This window comes from Perognathus longimembris, chromosome 16 (genome assembly GCF_023159225.1).
Source record: "Perognathus longimembris pacificus isolate PPM17 chromosome 16, ASM2315922v1, whole genome shotgun sequence".
Taxonomy (NCBI): domain Eukaryota; kingdom Metazoa; phylum Chordata; class Mammalia; order Rodentia; family Heteromyidae; genus Perognathus; species Perognathus longimembris.
The window spans coordinates 12,471,478-12,492,426 of record NC_063176.1 but is presented as its reverse complement, the minus strand read 5'-3'; the positions used below and the strand labels follow the sequence as shown (position 1 = coordinate 12,492,426).

Below are 20,949 nucleotides of genomic sequence, written 5' to 3'. Positions count from 1 at the left end.
CCAGCCCCAAGGAAAATCTTCTTAATACTCAGGATGTACAGAGTTCAGTACTGTAAAATTACTCAAATTTATCTATGCTGTATGTACAAGTGTTCTGAGCCTCTATAACTTGAAAGTGCATGGAGTGGCTACATTGCTGTTACAAAATCACTGTTGTTCACATTAATACTACTTACCAAATCCCAGTTCTTCGTGCTTTTTTTCTTGTAAACTACCCCAACTTCTGCTGAAAATATGCCATCTCTCTCCAAGTCTCAGAAGTTCATTTAATTACTTCAGTTAAGCAACTTCACTTTTACTTTGCTCTTTGGACACCATTTGATTTTTGGAGGCAGATTTTCACAGAAGGGCCGGAAAACACTCAGCAGATTGCACAATGATTTAAACACAACTGACAGTAACAGACTAATTGAGCATCTCTGCTTGAGCTGAATTTTTTTTAACTTCTTAAAAATTTTCTTAGTTGGCTGATGGATTGATTTTTACCACATTTGATCAAAACTGTATAATATGGTCAGCAAATAGGCAAATCTACTGAAATGCCTTTTTTCTTTCTTTCTTCTTTTTTTAACCAGTCCTGGGGATTATGCTTTGAGTCTGGGCACTGTCTCTGAACTTCTTTTGCTCAAGGCAAACACTACCAGTTGAGCCACAGCCTCACTTCTGGCTTTTCTGAATAGTTTATTGGAGATAAGAGTCTCAGAGGTCTCACAGAGTTTCCTGACCGGGCTAGCTTTATAAAAAATGCAGGCTGGCTTTAAAATGGGATCCTTAGATCTCAGTCTCCTGAGTAGCTAGGATTACAGGTATGAGCCACAGTGCCTGGCTGAAATGCTTTTCATCAGAACAAAATGTTTTCTTTTCTTTTTTTTTTGTGCTAGCACTGAGGCTTGAATAGGGGTTTGGGCCCTGTCTGTCTCTTAGCTATTTTGCTCAAGGCTTAGTGTCTTTCACTGAGCCACAGCTCCACTTCTTGCTTTTTTTTGCAGTTAACTGTAGATAAGAGTCTGATGGAATTCCCTGCCCCCTCTAGCTTTGAACCATGCTACTCAAATCTCAGCCTTCTGATTAACTAGGAGTATGGGTGTGAGCCATCAGCCCTCCGCTCAAAATGATGCTCTTACTGAGGCAACAGTCACTATTTTATCTTGTTTATATACACGCTCTGGAGTATAAAAAACCTTTCCTTCAGTTTATTTTAGAGAAATATACACAGATGAAATTAGGAGGGCCAGATGATATTACTGGGCATGGTAAGATATGTAGATGCATTTATTTTGTTTTATTGTTTATGTGCTCTTGTTAACTGAGCGATATTTCTCAAGTTACTGTTTCCCTCTTTTATGTGGAAGACCTGCTAAGTTGTTTTGGGGGATTATTTTCACATAAACGCATATGATCATGAGATTCTTATCTTTGTCTCCTTTTTTGTTAACTAGCTGGACTCCTGGTCAGTGATTCTCAATGGCTCTGTGGAGGTGACTTACCCAGATGGAAAGGCAGAAATCCTGTGTATGGGAAACAGCTTTGGTGTCTCTCCCACCCTGGACAGAGAGTATATGAAAGGGGTTATGAGAACAAAGGTGGACGACTGCCAGGTAAAATGCCCTCTTATAAGATTATAACATAGAGCTTTTACTTTAATCTTATTCTCCAAGGAAATAAAAACAAATCTTCCCTGAAGTTACTTAGACTCTGCAGAACTAGGTTCTTTTTTAAAAAAAAAGAAAGGTTTTGCAAATATAATATTTTAAGATATCCACCAATTAAAATTAATAATTTGTTCTTCAAAATTGGAAGTCAAATAAAAAGAAATTACATGTAGGTTATAAGAAAGCTGACCTGATAGACCTATGCAATGTTTTTATTTAAATACATGAAAAAAAAAACAAAACCCTGACTTTGGAAGAGCCATGGAAATGAATCATAGTATATGAAACAGTAGGAAGATTTGCAAATTTTAAAAAATTACTAATAAAATATTTAAGCAAGGTGGCTGATGGCTTATGCCTCCAGCTACATAGGAGACTGAGATCTGAGGATTTCAGTTCGAAGCTAGTGTAGGCAGACAAATCCAAGAGATTCTATCTCTAATTAACCAGCAAAAAGCCTGGAGGCATGACTCAAGTGGCATTGTGCCAGTGTGAACAAAAATGTCACATAAGAATGTGAGGCCCTGAGTTAAAGCCCCCCTACTAGTATAAAAAAAGTTAATAGCAAAAAAAGAGATAGCACATTGATATTTCTTTTGGTATTCATTACTTAAAAGCACTTACTATTAGACTATTAAAAATGTATGACTAAATAGGTAAAATTATATTTATTGAATTAAAATACTCAATTTAACCAGTAACTTCTGTATTAGGGGAACAACTTTCAGATTCCTTTGTTATTGTTTAGTGTTTATAACTTATCTATTGTCCTCTAAAATACAGTTTTTGAAAGGTAAAATGTTTCGTAAATAAGCCAAAAACTTGACTCAGGTTAGTTGCTGTTAAATTGTATTTGTTAACCTGTATGTTAGCCTGTAGTCTGAAAAGCATCTGAATATAATTTATCCTAAAAGAATTTCATTGTTACATAAGTGTGAAGTAGTGTCACTCATTTAAATTTTCTTTTCTTTTTTTTTTCCCCCATGGGAAAGGGAGGAACCTGAGAACAGGTTTCTTTTTTTATTATTGTTGTTGTTGCTGCTGTTGGTTTTTTTTAAATTATTAAACTTTTTTCTTTATTGTCAAAGTTGGTACAGAGGGGTTACAGAATCATATATGAGGCAATGAGTACATTTTTTTTTTTTTTTTTTGGCCAGTCCTGGGGCTTGGGTTCAAGGCCTGAGCACTGTCCCTGGCTTCTTCTTGCTCAAGGCTAGCACTCTGCCACTTGAGCCACAGCGCCACTTCTGGCCATTTTCTGTATATGTGGTGCTGGGGAATCAAACCCAGGGCCTCATGTATATGAGGCAGGCACTCTTACCACTAGCCGTATCCCCAGCCCCATACGTTTTTTTAAAATTGTCAGTGATGTACAGAGGGGTTACAGTTTCATACGTTAGGCCTTGGGTACATATTTTGTACTGTTTGTTACTTCCTCCTTCACTTCCCCCTCCCCCCTCCCCTTTTCCCTTCCCCCCATGAGTTGTTCAGTTAAAGCTATGCCCCTATGGACACATAAAATGATGCTAAGTGAAATGAACTCCATGTTATGGAAACGAGTGATATATCACTTGTAATTACTTTCAATATACTATGTGAAACCATAGCTTCTTTTGTTGATGATCCTCTTGTATCCCTTCCTGTGGTTGTACCCACACTATCACTGTATCTCATCTGAATACACTGGATACTGTATATACTGGTATTAGATCTAGGGAAGTGAAAGGGAATATCAAAATCGAGAGACAAAGGATAAAAAAGACAAACAACTCCAAAAGCAATACTTGCAAAACCATTTTTTTGTTTGTTTGTTTATTTTTAGCCAGTCCTGGGCCTTGGACTCAGGGCCTGAGCACTGTCCCTGGCTTCTCTTTGCTCAAGGCTAGCACTCTGCCACTTGAGCCACAGTGCCACTTCTGGCCATTTTCTATATATGTGGTGCTGGGGAATTGAACCCAGGGCTTCATTTTGTGAGGCAAGCACTCTTGCCACTAGGCCATATTTCCAGCCCTCATTTAAATTTTCTAAGTACTAAAAGGAAAAAATGACTGAAGATGTGGCTCAAGAGGTCCTAAAACTCAGGTATTGCCAAAAAGAGAAATGGAGGTAGGGGATCATAATAACCCTTCTACAAGATCAATTGAATAAATGAATAATCCTTCTATGACTTTTCCAGATAATTCCTTCAGTGAGTGCAATACAGAAAAAAAAGACAATTCAATATTTTAAATCTGTAATGCCAAAAATTATTTATATAGTTAACTCTCAGGTATCTAGTATAATTTAGTATGTAGATAAATCCCAAAGTGATTACTGAGTATGGGAATATATATTCATTAAATGTTTATGTGTTATATTTTAATACTAAAATTCTATTACACAAAATAGTGAGCCCAAAGCTGAGTCAGAACAAGCTAGAAATTTGTTAGAGATCACTCTGTCCTGCTGTTTCTCAGCACTTCCTGAACGTCCTCTTCACCATGTTGAAATTACAGGAATATTTGAGTTTAAGTCTGTTCCTGAGAAACTGAGAAAGTTGTATTATTTTTGAGAGTCCAGCATTTACATTATTTACCCCTTAGTTGGCCAAACTACTTTGGTTAGAAATTCTCTTTAACTGTGGAACTGAAAGGATATAAGAAAGCTATAAATGTTCTAGGATAACTGATAAAAAAACATATTATTAACTAGGTATTAAGGGTGCTTAAGTTATGTCAAGTGTACCAGATAACATTAAATATTTATCTAGGAGATCTTAGAAAGGAAGAGAGGGGAAGTGTTGGATTAGGGAAGAGAACCTGACCTATTTACTTACAAAATGAAGAGGTAGTGAGAAGATCAGAGCTATAGAAGTAAGGCTAGACTAAAAAGCAAAACTAGTTAAGCTACAGAGGTCACTGTAACTTCTCAACTGAACTCCCTGAAGTATGGAGGATCAGAAGTGAGGTACCTGCTAGCAAAAGCTATCTTTCTTCCACTCTGCCAGGATTGACTTGATAAGATGCTCCCTACTTCTACTAACCCACCTGCTCAGACCCAATTTGTTTTATCCCTTAAGAGCACAACAGGGATGGACAGAATGAATTCACACATTTTAAGTGCTTATTTGGCATAGCATTTTAAGGTACTTTGTGTGTTCAATTAATTGTTCTATGTCTGCCACTCTTCAAAAGAGTGGAAAGCATAAACTGGCCACCACAGTTTGACGTTGTTCACCACATACAGTCATTAAATGTAAAAAACAAAAATGATTTTATCTTCCTAAGAAAAATAACCTTGTCTAATATTATATCACATCATCTTACATTCCAGAGTTGAGCTCATCATGTTAAGCCCAAGAACACATTTCTACTGGTGGACACCATGACATTCAGTCTTGGTTTAGTTCCAGAACCCTCCTATTCTGTGATCAGTGTCTGTTCTTATTTCTCTGTTTTGTGGGAAGAATGAAATTAAAGGCCTCGTATAGATGGCTTTCCTGGGTCATTTTCTTCCTACCATTCTCCTCTCTTTCTTTATTACTCTCCCATTGCCTAGGTCTTAGACCATCCTCCACTTCTCATTGCATTGTGAATGCTTCAGATACCTATGTGGACAGTAAGGTCTCTCTCCCCTACAGACTACCAAGTGCTACTTTCAATTGTCAGATCTTAAGATAAATCTACACTACACTCACTTTCACAGACTGTGGGAATTAATATCTCAGGATTAGGGCAGAGCCCAGGCCCTGAGGTCAAGTCCCACTACCGACCAAAACAACTACAAAAGCAATTAGGGAGCGATAAGTTGATAATAACCTATACAATATATATTGCTAATTGAATCTTAACTTTTATTGTCATCTGTAATTTTTCTATTTAAATATAAGTTATCATGGGCCCAAAGGTAATAAAATGTCATTCATGGGTCCAAAGAAAAACTATCCTATGACAAAAATGCAGTGGCTCTTTGCTTGTTTCTATCTTTCTCTTTTGTTCTTCCTTTCTCTCTTTCTCTCCTTCCTTCTCTCTCTTCTGTTTCTCTTTCTCTTTCTTTGTAGCACTGGAAATTAAAAGGGCCTTCCATGTTCTAGACAAGTGCTCTACTAATGAGCTAGACTTCTCTTTCAACTGATCTTTTATAAATAAAGTTGTTGGAATTTTTTTCTGTGTATCTATGTCTGTCTTTCTGTCTGTCTATAATCATCTGTCTTGGGGCTAGAACTCACAGCCTGGGCATTCATTGTCCCTGAGCTTTTTCACTCAAGGATGATGCCCTACCACTTGATAGTTAGGTGGACATAGTAGTCTCACAGATTTCCCTGGCCTGGTTGGCTTGAACTGCAGTCCTCAGATCTCAGCCTCCTGGGTAACTGGTGTTACAGAGATCAGCCAGTGGCCCCACCTTTTTTGAATTTTTATTTTTGTATCAGAATGCTAAGATTGTATAGGACTACCTTGTATCTGAATGGATAAAATAGCACTGATAATTCACAGATTTCTAGCTGAGTTTATCACACAGTTAAAATTTACCTGGGGATTTCATGGTAAATCTATAATTTTTTAAAAGCAAAAATAAGTTGCTAATAAAAGAAGATAAATGGTTTCAGTTAAAATCTATTCTTTTTAGATATCAGTTCTGTATGGGTACATTAGAAATTCATTTTGACTTTGCTTTTTGGATGATATTTCATTTTACCACAGGAGAAATGCCAAAATGTCTATCTAGACACTAAGAAGTCAGATTTATTCTAATTTCCTTAGATCTTGGGCGAAGAAGATTAATTTTAGCACATTTCTCTTCCAAAAGCATTTTCTTTCATACATCCATCTACTTACTCATTTTAATTCAAGAATATATTTTTTTAGAAGTTAAATGAGAAAATGATTATATAATTATGTTCTCTAAAAGTAAGTATAAAGAATACCTTAACTTAGTTGGAGATGAAACCTTTCTAAATCTAGAACACAATTTGGAAACTAATTTTACTGCTCTGTGAAAAGAAATAAACTGCAGGTGTTTTTGAGAAAAGAGACTAAGGACAATATAGTTTACAATACATACCTGTGGTCATTGTTGTAGAAATGGGATTTTTTTTTTTTTTTTTTGCCAGTCCTGAGATTTTGTTTTAGGGCCTGAGCACTGGCTGTGGCTTCTTTTTTTTGCTCAAAGCCAGCACTCTATCTCTTGAGCCACAGTACCACTTCTGGCTTTTTCTATATATGTGGTGCTGAGGAATTGAACTCAGGGCTTTGTGTATGCGAGGCAAGCACTCTACCACTAGGCCATATTATATTTCCAGCCCAAAATAGGATTTTTAAAAAAACTGTTTCAACAAATAAATAGGAATAAATATGGTATGGATACACTAAGTTTTTCATCTATATTAAGAACTACCATTTTCTATTGAGTTTTGGGTACAGTATGTTCACAATTCTGTAGTCATTGCTTCACATAGTTTCTGCGATAACCATGTAATTCCGAGTGTTGATATACCTGTAAGAGTATTTGCTTGTGCCACTCACACATCTGTTTCACTTCAGGCAAGAGAACTTTCTCATGCCAGAATGGTTTTCAGTGGATATAGGCAATCTGCTTTATGTTGAGCCTATGTAGTTCACAGATGCAAATGTTTAAAAAGCAGTGAGGTTAATGTGGTTATTTCTTCATCTGCAATGTCTCCAATAACTACTTTTGTTTCTCCCCCCCCCCAAAAAAAATCTTAATTGTGTTATAAATCCATTGTGAGAAAACCTTGTAAAAAAAAAAAAACTTTCAGTTAAACTTTTTTTCTTGTATGCAAAAAGCCTTTTTATTTTGCTTAAAAATTTTTTTTTGCTTCTAAATGCTTAATAGAAACATTAGTGAGCTAATGTTAGGCAACTCAGAGAGAAATGTGGTCCACAGCCCAGCCCTGGTAGCGCACATCTGTAATGCTAGCTACTTAAGAGGTTGGAATCTGAGGATCACAGTTGTAAACCAGGCCAGATAGAAGATTCCAAGAGACTCTTTGTTTGTTTGTTTTGCCAGTCCTGGGGCTTGGACTCAGGGCCTGAGCACTGTCCTTGGCTTCCTTTTGCTCAAGGCTAGCACTCTGCCACTTGAGCCACAGTGCCACTTCTGGGCGTTTTTGTATATGTGGTGCTGGGGAATTGAACCCAGGGCTTCATGTATATGAGGCAAGCACTCTTGCCACTAGGCCATATTCCTAGCCCTCCAAGAGACTCTTATCTGCAGTTAACTAGTAGGGAGGTGAGAGGAGAAAGCTGGAAGTATGGCTCAAGTGGTACTTGTGTCAGCCTTGAGCAAAGAGTCAAATGCAAGGCTCTTGAGTTCAAGTCTTAATTCCAGCACCAGATAAAATTAAATAAAATTTTTTTAAAAAGAAGTAACTGTAAAGTATTGAAAACACAGTAATGTATATTAAATAAAATGAAAATTATTTATAATTTGCACTGCTCAGAAGTAATCACTGTCAGTGTTTTATTATATTTTCCTCCAAGATTTTGATGTGTATTTTTGTCAGGGTCATATGCTAGCTTCCTCTTCATTTACATAATTTAGGAGGATGAATGAAGAGAGTCCCTGCGAGTCTGCTGTGACATGATAGTGCTGTTGCCGCCATTATTATTACTGGGATTATAATTATTATTGAAATAATACTTCATCATTTAAAAAATTCAATTAATGTCTTGGGCATTAGCCAGAATCCTAAGTCACCTATGAAAATACAGTTTTGGATGGTCACCTCATATTTCACCTTAATTTGATAATTTAACCACCTCTTATTTTCTCACCTTTTCATGTTAAAGAAGAAAAATAATTGCATTTTTTTCTGTTGCCAAATGATTTTGTAGAAGGGTGATTTTTATTTGCTGACTTATCTGCTCTTGTCTCTTTCCTGGTCTCTGGTCACATGGGGTAATTGACTTTCTAGAAAACTACTAAGAAAGTTCATTACTTTAAGTGAGCAGTCTTGAGTTCTGAAATGCTATTTGGAGCCATTTAGAAGTAATTACTGTTAATTTTTTTTCCTTCAAGAGCAGTAATTACCCAGACTGTGAGTTATAAGGAATAATGGTTTGAAGTATAACAAGGATGTGGCTTGTTATGTGACCTTCTATTGAAGGAAAAGTTTCTATAATGTATTAATCCATACGAGTTAGCAAATTTATATATCTAATCTAGTTTACATAGCTTTAGTTCTCTACATCTTTCATTAAGGCCATTATATTTTAAAATTGTTATTTGGTCTTCTGATTTTTGTTAGGATTTTGAATATAAAATAGGTATACAATTGTCCCTCGCTATATCGTGATTCAGTTATTGCAGGTTTACTGTATTTCTGTTTTTTAAAACAACGTGTAAATAGTGATCCCTCACCTTTCAAGGGAGCTACAATCCAGAGACCCCCATGAGAGGTGAAAACCCGTGAAGTGAACTGCAATATAGTGAGGGATGACTGTATAACTCTGCTGCTTCACAGATTTCCACCTGTGGTAGGGATCTCTGGAATGTAATTCCTGTGACAGGTGAGGGATCACGATAAATACTCTAAAAATGAAACTTCTTGACCAGAAGAAGAGATACATTAAAAATGGAGAACTCTAGATTAAGGCTCTTTGCTGCATTCATTTAGAAAGTATGAGGAAGGCAGGGGAAAATGTCAGTATTAAATAATTAAAACCCTAAATTATTCCTACATTGAGATCTTTTGCTAGCACTTTATCATTAACATATGACTTACTCTTTTACTCTAGTTTGTCTGTATCGCCCAGCAAGATTACTGCCGTATTCTCAACCAAGTAGAAAAGAACATGCAAAAAGTTGAAGAGGAAGGAGAGATAGTGATGGTGAAAGAACACCGAGAACTTGACAGGACAGGAACTCGGAAGGGCCACATCGTCATCAAGGTAGGCCGGAGAACCCATCCTCCTTCCTCAGGACAAGAAGTTTTGGATAACATGATAACGTTAAGGCAGCTTCCTTTTTTTTTTTCCTTTTTCTTTTTTTGGGGGGAAGGAGGCATAAATAACTCCTTAACCCTTCAGTTTAAACAATATCTTCACATTTCCTGATGAATAGTAGTTTATTGTTGTCTGTATTATACTATTTATTACCATTGGTTTTTTGTTGAGGGTTTGAAGTCAGCATACCACATACACATAGTTTAATATTCAAGGTAGTGGTCTAATTTTTAATTTGTTACAGGGCACTTCAGAAAGGCTAACCATGCATTTGGTTGAAGAACACTCTGTAGTAGACCCAACGTTCATAGAAGACTTCCTGTTGACCTACCGAACTTTTCTTTCTAGCCCAATGGAAGTGGGCAAGAAGTTATTGGAGTGGTTTAATGACCCGAGCCTCAGGGATAAGGTTGGAAATACATTCTGTCTTGTCTCTTGACATTACACCAGTTATATTTTGATTAATAAAAAAAAAGTTGACATTCTTTATCAGCAAAATAATGGAAAGAAAAATGATACAAATATAAGTTCCTGTTCTAGAAATACCTTTTTTGTTTAAATGCAAAAAAAAAGGGAAAAAAGCTAATCAGTGAGCTACCAACTGTTTAAACTTTTTGTTCCAGTAGGGAATACATTAAAACATAAGTAACCCTCTGTGGGACTTTACAATCTCTAGTTTATATGAAATTTAGAAATTTTTAATTGGCAGCATTTTGCTTGGAGGCCCAGTAATAGCACTGTAAGCGGAGCCTCTGCATCAAGTTCTGAGAGCTCTGTCAAGGACAGATTGGTTGACAAATGCCCACCTCTGGTCTCACCGACTTCCTTTTAGTACTATTTCCCTTCCAGATCCTTTTGAAAGTAACCTACATCTTTCTTATGCCTTTGCTTTTCTTTTACTTTTTTCAAATGTTTTGAAAGTAAAGTAAAATATAAGTTAAATAGTCCCACATATTCAAAGTCCCTCAGGGCAAAGCAACATGTAGTCTAAGTGTAAAGTATATCCTGTATTCCAAGCAGGTTACTTCTTCTATAAACGTAGGTAAAATTAGCTACATTTTTGAAAATTTGATACCTTCTTTGAAATGTAATCATTAGTGCTTAGGTAGCACTAAAATGGAAAACTTACTGAAATGAATTGCTCTTGCAGGTTACACGGGTAGTATTATTGTGGGTGAATAATCACTTCAATGACTTTGAAGGAGATCCTGCAATGACTCGATTTCTAGAAGAATTTGAAAATAATCTGGAAAGAGAGGTAATACTTGTAATTTTGCTAAGATCAGCTTTAAGTGGATTTTATTTTGCCTGTCTTCGATTGACACAGCTCTTCCTGAACTCTTGTAGAAAATGGGTGGACATCTTAGGCTGTTAAATATTGCGTGTGCAGCTAAAGCAAAGAGAAGACTGATGACCTTAACAAAACCGTCCCGAGAAGCTCCTCTGCCTTTTATCTTACTGGGAGGCTCTGAAAAGGGATTTGGAATCTTTGTTGACAGTGTGGATTCAGGTAGCAAAGCGACTGAAGCAGGCTTGAAACGTGGGGACCAGGTAGGATATTTCTAAATCCAGAGGTAGGATGACTTTTATGTTTAGTCAGTACTGATACTGACATTAATTTTATAACTTTGATTTTAGATATTAGAAGTAAATGGTCAAAACTTTGAAAATATCCAGCTGTCAAAAGCCATGGAAATTCTGAGAAATAATACACATCTATCTATCACTGTGAAAACCAATTTATTTGGTAAGCATTTTTATTTCTGCATAATTTTACCTCTCTCTCTCTCTGATAGTGCTGTAGGATTTTAACTCTTGCCATTACTAGGCAAGCACTCTGCCACTTGAATTATATGCCCAGCTCTTTTTACTTCAGTTTCCATTACCATGTATGGCCTTATTTGTTTGTAATACTTAGATCTTAATCATAAAACAAGTCAATTCTGTGAGGAATTTTTCTGACATAATTCAACCTGAACAAAGTTTTGGTCCCAGCTAATACATCAGAATGCTGTTTCTTCACCTTCCTTGCATTCTTTGGATATAGTTATGATGTGGATGAGCGTGGAAGTGATCTGAAGATACCTGGTGCTGGGTAGAGGAGCCTTATTTTCTATTATGGCAGTTTTTTTTATAATATGGTAATTGAATTGAACATAATCAATGAAAAGTATTAATTGATGTCCCCTTCCTGGATGAGTGAGCAAATGACTAAATATTAATGTCAGCATCCTAACATAATGAATATATCCAAATGTGCAGTGTCTGGCTACTTTGGCTACTCCTGTGGAGCTGTCACCATTCAATCATAACAGATTTGGTAAATATTATTTATTAGGCTGAGTGTTGCTTGCCTTTATTCAGTCATATTTGTATGAATCCAGTGGTTGTGGTGTATGGGTTTGTTTTGTTGTTTGGGTTTTTTTCCCCCCTTCCTCCTCCTACACTTCCATTTCAAATGGTTTGTAGCTGATGTTCATTAAGAGAGTTGAGTACATAGAACTGATGGCAGGAAATCCAATCTAAGAAAGTGCATTTGTTTTTGTTTTCTCTTTTTGTTGGTCATGGGGCTTGAACTCTGGGCCTAAGCACTGTCCCTGAGCTTTTTCGCTCAAGATTAGTGCCACTTTGAGCCACAGCACCGCTTTTGATTTTCTGGTGGTTGGTTAACTGGAGTTAAGAGTCTCACGGACTTTCCTGCCCAGGCTGGCTTTGAAACACGATCCTCAGATCTCAGCCTCCTAAATAGCTAGATTACAGATGGGGGCCACTGGTGCCTGGCCTAAAAGTACATTTCTTTATAGAGCTAAGTCATACCATCTTCTGGGCTCTCTGCTGGAAAAGTTGAATCAAGTCTCAATAATACATTTCTAATTGTATCCTCTAGTAGTATAAACGTAGAACAGTATTGCATCGTCCATTTTTTAATATAAAATACCTTGTACCTGCTTTATGATATGTAGTAGTGACTGTGTTTAATCAGAGCTGTTTTTTTTTTATCAGAGCTGTTTTAAATGATGTTACCCAAGAATGTTTTCTTTCTAGATGATGATTGAGAAGCTAATAAAAAAAATACGTTGCCAGGTACCACAGTAGTAACAGAACTTCACATTTTTCTGGGATTTTGTTTTTTCTTTTTTTTCTTTTTATTAATGGATTATGCTGGATGTCTAATTTTGTTCAAATGACTGCAGAACCTGGAAAAGCTGTTAGTGCTATTGATGCATAACATATTGCTATTATTAGTATGTGTATATATGTGTGTGTATGTATGTATACATATATACGCACATACATACATATACACACACATATATATATATAATTTGAATATTTTGAAACGTTAGCTGTGCTGTCAGTTTTGGAAAAAGAATCCCACCTTATCATGTTAAGTTGGCGTTGTACAGAAATTAATAGCCATATTGGTCTAGAAATGTTAAACTTAATTTTTTTCCATTTGTACAGGGATAAACATACTGCATTAAATATATAAAGTCTTATCCACGTGGATTTGATTACAGAAACTAAAAGTATTCTCTATATAAAAAAAAAAGGGGGGTCTGGGAATGTGGATTGCCTAGCATGCATGAAGCCCTGGGTTTGACTCCTCAGTACCACATTAACAGAAAAGGCCAGAAGTGGTACTGTGGCTCAAGAGGTAGAGTTGCTAGCTAGCCTTGAGCAAAAAGAAGCCAAGGACAGAGCTCGGGCCCTGAGTCCATGCCCCAGGACTGCCAAAAAGAAAAAGAAAAGAATGTTTATAGTAAAATGCATAAATACAGTATTATGTATGTAATTTGGTTTAAATCAAAGGCCAATAATACTATTTTATTTGATAAAAGAAACTATCTTCTGTTGCTGAATACTTACACCCACCCATGAAGGTCCTAGAATATGTTGCTCTTCCTGTACTTATCTTGACAGAGCAGCCTACTAAAAGTACTTTTGTGATACTTACTGGACAAGTTTTCTATAGAACTTTCATTTTCATAGCTGATGTCAATACTTCTCATTTACTTCCAGATTTCACATGGCTTGAGTATTTTTCAAATTTTGTGATTTTTTTAATGTATTTTAGTATTTAAAGAACTTCTAACAAGATTGTCAGAAGAAAAAAGAAACGGTGCACCTCACCTTCCTAAAATTGGAGACATCAAAAAGGCCAGTCGCTACTCCATCCCAGACCTCGCCGTAGATGTAGAACAAGTGATAGGACTTGAAAAAGTAAATAAGAAAAGTAAAGCCAACACTGTTGGAGGAAGGAATAAGCTAAAAAAGATACTTGATAAAACTCGGATCAGTATCTTGCCTCAGAAACCATATAAGTAAGTTCTGAACACATTATTTTATTGTGTTAAATAAGATGATATGCAAAGGTAGTAATGTAACTAATGTTGGCACATGTGTCTAATTAATGTCTCGCGCTTTTTATAGCTGGGCTACTGTTCAGCTTGTTTAGTTCAATTTTGGCCACTTAATTGCACATTGACAACTTTCACTAGAGGCAATTTAGCACGTCCTTACTTGAACTGTCTTTTTCTTATTTGAACTTTCTAGAAGGAAGTGCATGTATGTTTTCTTCCTGTCTCCCTACAGTTTAAAACGAGTCATTTTTGCCATTATATTTTTGTATTTTGCTATCACTTCCACAATATCTCTTCTCTACCCATCAAATCATCTGTTCTTCAGGGGCTTCTAATCATTCCTACCATTCTTTCCCCCCTTCTTTCTATTTTCACTTATTTAGCTGCATCAGGCCACCAATAAACAAGGATTTCCATCCTTATTAGCTCTCACTGATTGAACATGCCAGGTGTAGCCTTGAATTCTTATTGGAGACTTTTTTTAATATCAGGAACTCAGACTAGTCTGTTACAGGTATTCTGTTCTTGTTCTTTCTTTCTTTTTTTTTTTTTTGTTTAGCTTCTAGTTGTTTAGTTCTTTTTTTAAAAAAAGATTTTAATTCTTGAGTCTGGGGATATTTTAGAAAACTCATTTGCCATTGGTCATTTTTTTTTAACTGTTAAGTACTTAGATGTCATGTTCAGTTATATTTATCCTCTAACTACAATGATAATAAAAGATTGCAAATTGGAATATTTATTAATAGAAAAAGTTATTTCTTTGATAATTGAATGGGACTCAAGAGAAGCAGTAAAGATTCTATGGATTTAAGACATGGAACATTGCTTTTTAAATTACATTTCAGATAAAAATTGTCATCTAGAAGTCATAGAGATGTGATTTAACATGGCCTCTTGGCAGACTTCAATTTTTTCCCGTAGAGCAATAGACTGGTGTGTATGAATTCTGAGACAGTCATAAGGATAAGCAGTGGGTATGACTGTTGTATTTATAGCCTTCCGAGTGTTTGTCTTAAATTTCTAAGAGACAGTAGATGAGGACAGCTGGCATTTACAGAAAATAGGAATCACTTTTTAAAGTGACCCTTTTTGATGAACAAATTATTTTTAAATGGATGGAAGATAACTTTAATTGTTAATAGCATAACAAGAAAAGATCTTAAAGTCACATTTGACTGTGGGTTAAATATGTACTCCTTCCCTAGAAAAAACACCAGCCAGCAGAAGTCAGTTTGCCCCTGGCAGGTATTAATAGAAAGGTGACATGTAAGAACTGGGATGCAGTCCATTCCCAGTGCAGGACTTTGGCAAGGAATGGGATAGGAGAATATGTATAATATTTTTCTATATGTGTGTAGGAAGATGATCAAAAACTAAGCAAAAGGAAAGGGAAAAAAAGCTAGATTCCCCCCCCCCCCCCGAACTGGTATTTGAACTCATGGACTTCTGTTGTGCTAGGGAGACACACTGTCAATTAGCCATGCCTCCAGCTCTTTTTTACTCTTGATTATTTTTGAGATAGGGTTCTATTTGTGCTTCCCACATAAGGAGGATGAAAGATATAAGATATAAGATATAAGATATAAGATTGGGTCTCATGAGCTTTTCTAAAGGCCTGGCTGGTTTGTAACTGATTCTTCCAACCTCAACCTCCTGTGTAGCTGAGATGACAAATACATACCACTGTACCCAGTTATAACTAGATGTTTTTGATTTTTAAGACACTGAAGAACTATTTCCAGAACATGTGGCTCTTTTAAATATTTCTTGTGAAAGTTATTTGAAATAATTCATAATGAAATTGAACTATAAAAATAATACTTAAAATTAGACTCAACATGTCATAGCCTCTTATTGCAGTATAGTAGATGATATAACATTAGTTAGTACTTAAAAAAATTTCCGTACTCTAGAAATTAGCAGAGGCTTATGAAGCTTTTTGGTATTTTTAAATTTATGTTTATATTTTGTAGTGTTGGGATTGGAACTCAGAGTCTTTTTTTAAAAAATTATTTTTTGTCAAAGTTATCTACAGAGGGGTTACAGTTTCATACATAAGGCAGTGAGTACATTTCTTATCCAACTTGTTACCTTCTCCCTCATTTTTCTCCCACCTTCCCCAGCCCCATTCCCTTCTCCCATCCCATGAGTTGTACACTTGGTTTACATCATCTAGTTTTTAAAGTATTACTGTTGCATTGGTTCGTCTTTTATCTGTTGTCTCTCCATTTTGATATTCCCCTTCCCTTCCCTGTTTCCATTACACGTATATACAATATCCAGGGTACCAAATCAGTTACAGTGACATCAAGGATAAAACCATGGGAAATAAAGACAAAAGAAAAAGGCATAATTTCACATGGTATGTTGAAAATAACAACACTAATGATAAAGCACTTGTTTCCATAACTTGGAGTTCATTTCACTTAGCAGCATCATCTGTGTTCATATATACATAGCTATTGTGATCTTCTGCTAGGATTATCCTTGATGTGTACTGATTATTCCCAATGAGGGAAACCATAGAGTCTGTGTTTCTTTAGGTCTGGCTCACTTCACTTAGTATGATTTTTTTTTTCAAGTCCTTCCATTTCCTTATGAATGGGGCAGTGTCATTCTTTCTGATAGAGGCACAGAATTCCACTGTGTATCTGTACCACATTTTCTTGATCCAGTCATTTAGCTATGTCCTTTGCCATGCAGTTTGATGCAATCACATTTGTCCAACCTTTCTTTGAGTTGTTGTGTTTCTGGGCCTTTATTAAGAAAGTTTCATCTTGTGTGAAGGAACCCAAGTGTTTCTTCTACTCCTTCCTGCAATGTTTTCAGAGTATCTGCTTTTACCTTGAGGTCTTTGATCTATTTTGAGTTGATTCTGGTGCAGGGTGATATATAAGGATCTACTTTTACTTTGTTACAGGTGTCCCCTCAAAGTTAAACTGTCAGTTGTTCAGAGGAGTTATACCATTGTGTACCATACTCAGTCAGTTACCATACTTTAGTCATTTTCTTTGTATATATATGCATATTACTCTGTATATATCTTCATGTATATATCTAACTTCCACATCTGAGAGAAAACATGTATCCTTTGTCCTCTGAACCTGACTGACATCACTTAGCATAATTTTTCCCAGGTCTGTCCATTTCGCTGCAAATGACCTAATATTCTTCCTGATGGAAGAATATATTGTGTGTAAGTATGTGTATGTATATATATATATATGTATATATATGTTACATATGTATGTTTGTATACACATATGATCCACTCCTCTGTTGTAGGGCATCTAGGCTGTTTCTATAATTTGGCTATGGTGAATAGTGTCTACTCTGTACACGTATATCTAGGGGTTGTGGCTTTATTGTATCCTGACTTGTAATCTTCTGAATGAATACCCAAGACTAGTACTGTTGGATCAGGTTTAGTTTTCTGAGGAATCTCCAAACTGTGTTTCGTAGTAGTTGACCAGTTTGTATTTCTACCAGCAGTTTAGTAGGGTTCCATTTTCCTTATATACCTGCCAGCATTTGCTGATATTCTTGTTGATGGCCATTTTTACTGGGGTAGAGGGATTCCCAACATTGTTTTCAGTTTTTACAGTCCATAATGGCTTCTGTCTTTTTAACATTATAGTTTATCTTCTAACTTTGTTTTTGTCCAGTGACATTGGGATTGGTCAATCTCAGGATGACAGCATAGTCGGACTAAGGCAGACAAAACACATCCCAGCTGCTCTGCCTGTCAGCGGAACCTTGTCATCCAGCAACCCTGACTTGCTGCAGTCCCACCACCGTATTCTAGACTTCAGCGCTACTCCTGGTGAGCACCAGGGCTCCTCAATTTGCTAATAGTGCCTTTCCCCTTCTGACATAGGATCACATTACATGAAACAAACTTCCAGAGCATTTGAACCAGTTCTTGTCATGTTCTGAAGCCTGTTTTGATATTAATCTCGTTAGACCTGTTTCCTTTCTAACAAAGTGAAGATTAACATAGCATGCAGTTACTACCAAGTCAGAGCAAATAAAACAGAGTAGGAGGCATGTTTTAGGTTAACTTAATGGGCTAAAGATTATCTTTGGATTCGAATTTTTCCTTGACTGATTCCCTTTGACTATGTTGCTGTCATGCTGCCATGTATGGACATGCCCATAGATTGCTTAAGTACCTATGGGGGAGATTTGTTCTTGCAACATAGCTTGTTGATTGAGAGGTGAAGGTTCTATCCTCTTTTCAAGGGAAGTTTCCAGCAGATTATTTTGCAGTTACATTACCATATTTTGAATTCCCTTCTAATATGTGTGCCTTTTATTTCCCCTAGACTTGCCAGATCAAGTGCTACGGGTATTTAAGGCTGACCAGCAAAGCCGATACATCATGATCAGTAAGGACACCACAGCAAAGGAAGTGGTCATTCAGGCTATCCGGGAGTTTGCTGTGACTGCCACCCCAGATCAATATTCTCTGTGTGAGGTCTCCGTCACTCCTGAGGGGGTCATCAAGCAAAGACGACTTCCAGATCAGCTTTCCAAACTAGCTGATAGAATACAACTGAGTGGAAGGTATACATGGCCTACCTTATGGGACTTCTTCACCCCTCTTCAAACCCAGGTCCAAGCCTAAGAGATGAATAATTTAAGGGATTTTTTAGAGGACTAAAGCGCCCCTGCAGATTTAAACACAAGAGTACTTGGTTGATAGACCAAGAAATTTGACGCACAATTACTAACCTGGCTGCAATACTTCTCCTTGGATGTGTACAAACACATCTAATAATCTAGTGTCGTGTGTTACTGCATTCCTAACTTCCTAGGAGCTCTGTTAGTTCAGGCAGCTTGACTGGCTAGTACTATCTATCATTATACCTTTACTATATACACTACTCCACTAGACTCTGGTGGTTTACTCCTACAATCCTAGCTATTCAGGAGGCTGAGATCTGAGTGTCAAAGTTTGAAGCCAGCCTGGGCAGAAAAGTCCATAAGACTCTTATCTCCAGTTAACCAGCAAAAAGCCAGAAATGGATCAAATGGTGGAGCACCTGCCTTGAGCAAAAACGCCAAGCGAGAGCGAGAAGCTCAGAGTTAACAAGACAGTAGAAAAAAGAAGAAAACACTTAACTCTACAACTAAAGTTGCTACAGAGTTCATCTTGGTGGCAAAGGGGCATATATCAAGTTATTTGCAAGCCAATATTGCACCTAGGTTTTGCCATGCTCTTCAATGATACTTCCATTATAAATGAAAGTTGGAAAGTTGCCTCTCATATAAAGACTACATTTTACAGTGCTAAAAATAAAGTAGTTAAATAGCATTATTTTCCTAATGGAATGTTTCATCATTACTGCTTTTTTCTTGGTGTAGCTCTAAACTGTGATTTAACTCAGTACTGTTTTGTAACTCTTAGCTGTTACTTCCTTACTATTCACTTTTGGTTTCAACCCCATACTCTAGTATGTGGGCTTATTTTTAGGAGGTCAGGTGTTCTGAGTTATTTGAGTATATATTGATAGATCTGCAGTCATGATGGAGTTATATGAGCCTCCATTGAGCTGCAGAGATTTGTGATTCACATTTATTTTCAAGGAACTTACACACGGATCCCTGTTGTGAATATCACAAGTATCTCCAAAATGGAGAGCATTCAATTTGTGAATATCGGTGGCCCAAGGAATCTGTGTTCTCTAATTATTTTGTGAAATATGCAAAAGACCAGTTTAGTAGGACCTCCTAATTTCTTCAAAATTTTTCTTTGAGAAAGCATCTTCCTACCAAAGAGATAGAAAAATAGCACAAAGCTAACATCTGATGCTGTTTTCAGCAAGTTCCCTAGATCTTAATTTCTCGTCTCTGATGCATAACTAATCATTAGTGTTTAGAAGCCTCTTCCCTAATCTGACTAATCGGAGTAATGCCTGCCTACTTATGTATAGGGTTTTCGTGAAAATCTTTATATTTAAAAATTAACCTGTCTTAAGATGTTCTATTCATAGGATTCATAGGATCTAAAAGGATGGAATCATTTTTTAGGTTCCTCAACCATCTGAATAAACAAGTGAACTTGTTCTCATTTGGAACTGTCAGTTGTCAGATTCTCTTTTCTCTGGGAAAATAGAATGGTGACTTGACGTGGGTCTCATTCCTCCCTCTTTAGTGCTGACACTTCTATTTTAATGGAATAAAAAGAATTGTTCTTTTCTGTTATTAACAAACAAGGTGAAGTATTCATACTGTAGACTGGAGAAAAGGAAAAGAGAATAAGGAGCTGCAGCTTGTGCAACTAAAATTCCCTGTGATCTATTCATTCCACCCGCCTTCTGGGTGGGAGGTTTGGACCTAGCATCTGCACTGACCTCCGGGATAAAAAGAATCTCTGTCAATTTAGTGTTGTCCTGACCTTCCTGTACAAAGCCTCCCATTTCTGTCTTCCCAGGTATTATCTGAAAAACAACATGGAAACGGAAACACTGTGCTCGGATGAGGATGCTCAGGAGTTGTTACGAGAGAGTCAGATTTCCCTGCTTCAGCTCAGCACAGTGGAAGTTGCCACACAGCTCTCAATGCGGAATTTCGAGCTCTTCCGCAACATTGAACCTACTGAATACATTGATGATTTATTTAAGCTCAAGTCAAAAACCAGCTGTGCCAACCTGAAGAAGTTTGAAGAAGTCATTAATCAGGAAACGTTTTGGGTGGCCTCTGAGATTCTGAGAGAGACAAACCAGCTGAAGAGGATGAAGATTATTAAGCATTTCATCAAGATAGCACTGCATTGTCGTGAATGCAAGAATTTCAACTCCATGTTTGCAATCATCAGGTAAGAGAACAAGACCACTTTAGATACAGCCACTTTACATATGATAAAGAGCTTCTGTAAATGTAGTAGTTTACAATTGACTCCTTTTTTTGGTAGTCCTAAGAATGGAACCCATGGCCTTGTACATTCTAGGCTGTAATTTAACCATTCCTTTCCTTTGGTTCTTT

General features: G+C 36.7%; 1 protein-coding gene across 13 annotated transcripts in view; it reads left to right on the top strand.

Annotated features, from left to right (window-relative positions):
* Rapgef2 (Rap guanine nucleotide exchange factor 2) overlaps positions 1–20,949 on the top strand; it is a 207,160-nt gene that overhangs the window by 166,335 nt on the left and 19,876 nt on the right. For all 13 annotated transcript variants that reach the window (XM_048364253.1, XM_048364252.1, XM_048364249.1 and 10 more), the window contains 10 exons: positions 1,440–1,598; positions 9,392–9,544; positions 9,843–10,007; positions 10,749–10,856; positions 10,946–11,149; positions 11,237–11,345; positions 13,677–13,923; positions 17,628–17,785; positions 18,288–18,528; positions 20,399–20,782. In XM_048364253.1, the coding sequence (XP_048220210.1) occupies positions 1,440–1,598; positions 9,392–9,544; positions 9,843–10,007; positions 10,749–10,856; positions 10,946–11,149; positions 11,237–11,345; positions 13,677–13,923; positions 17,628–17,785; positions 18,288–18,528; positions 20,399–20,782 (1,928 nt within the window). The remainder of the gene's footprint in view (positions 1–1,439; positions 1,599–9,391; positions 9,545–9,842; positions 10,008–10,748; positions 10,857–10,945; positions 11,150–11,236; positions 11,346–13,676; positions 13,924–17,627; positions 17,786–18,287; positions 18,529–20,398; positions 20,783–20,949) is intronic.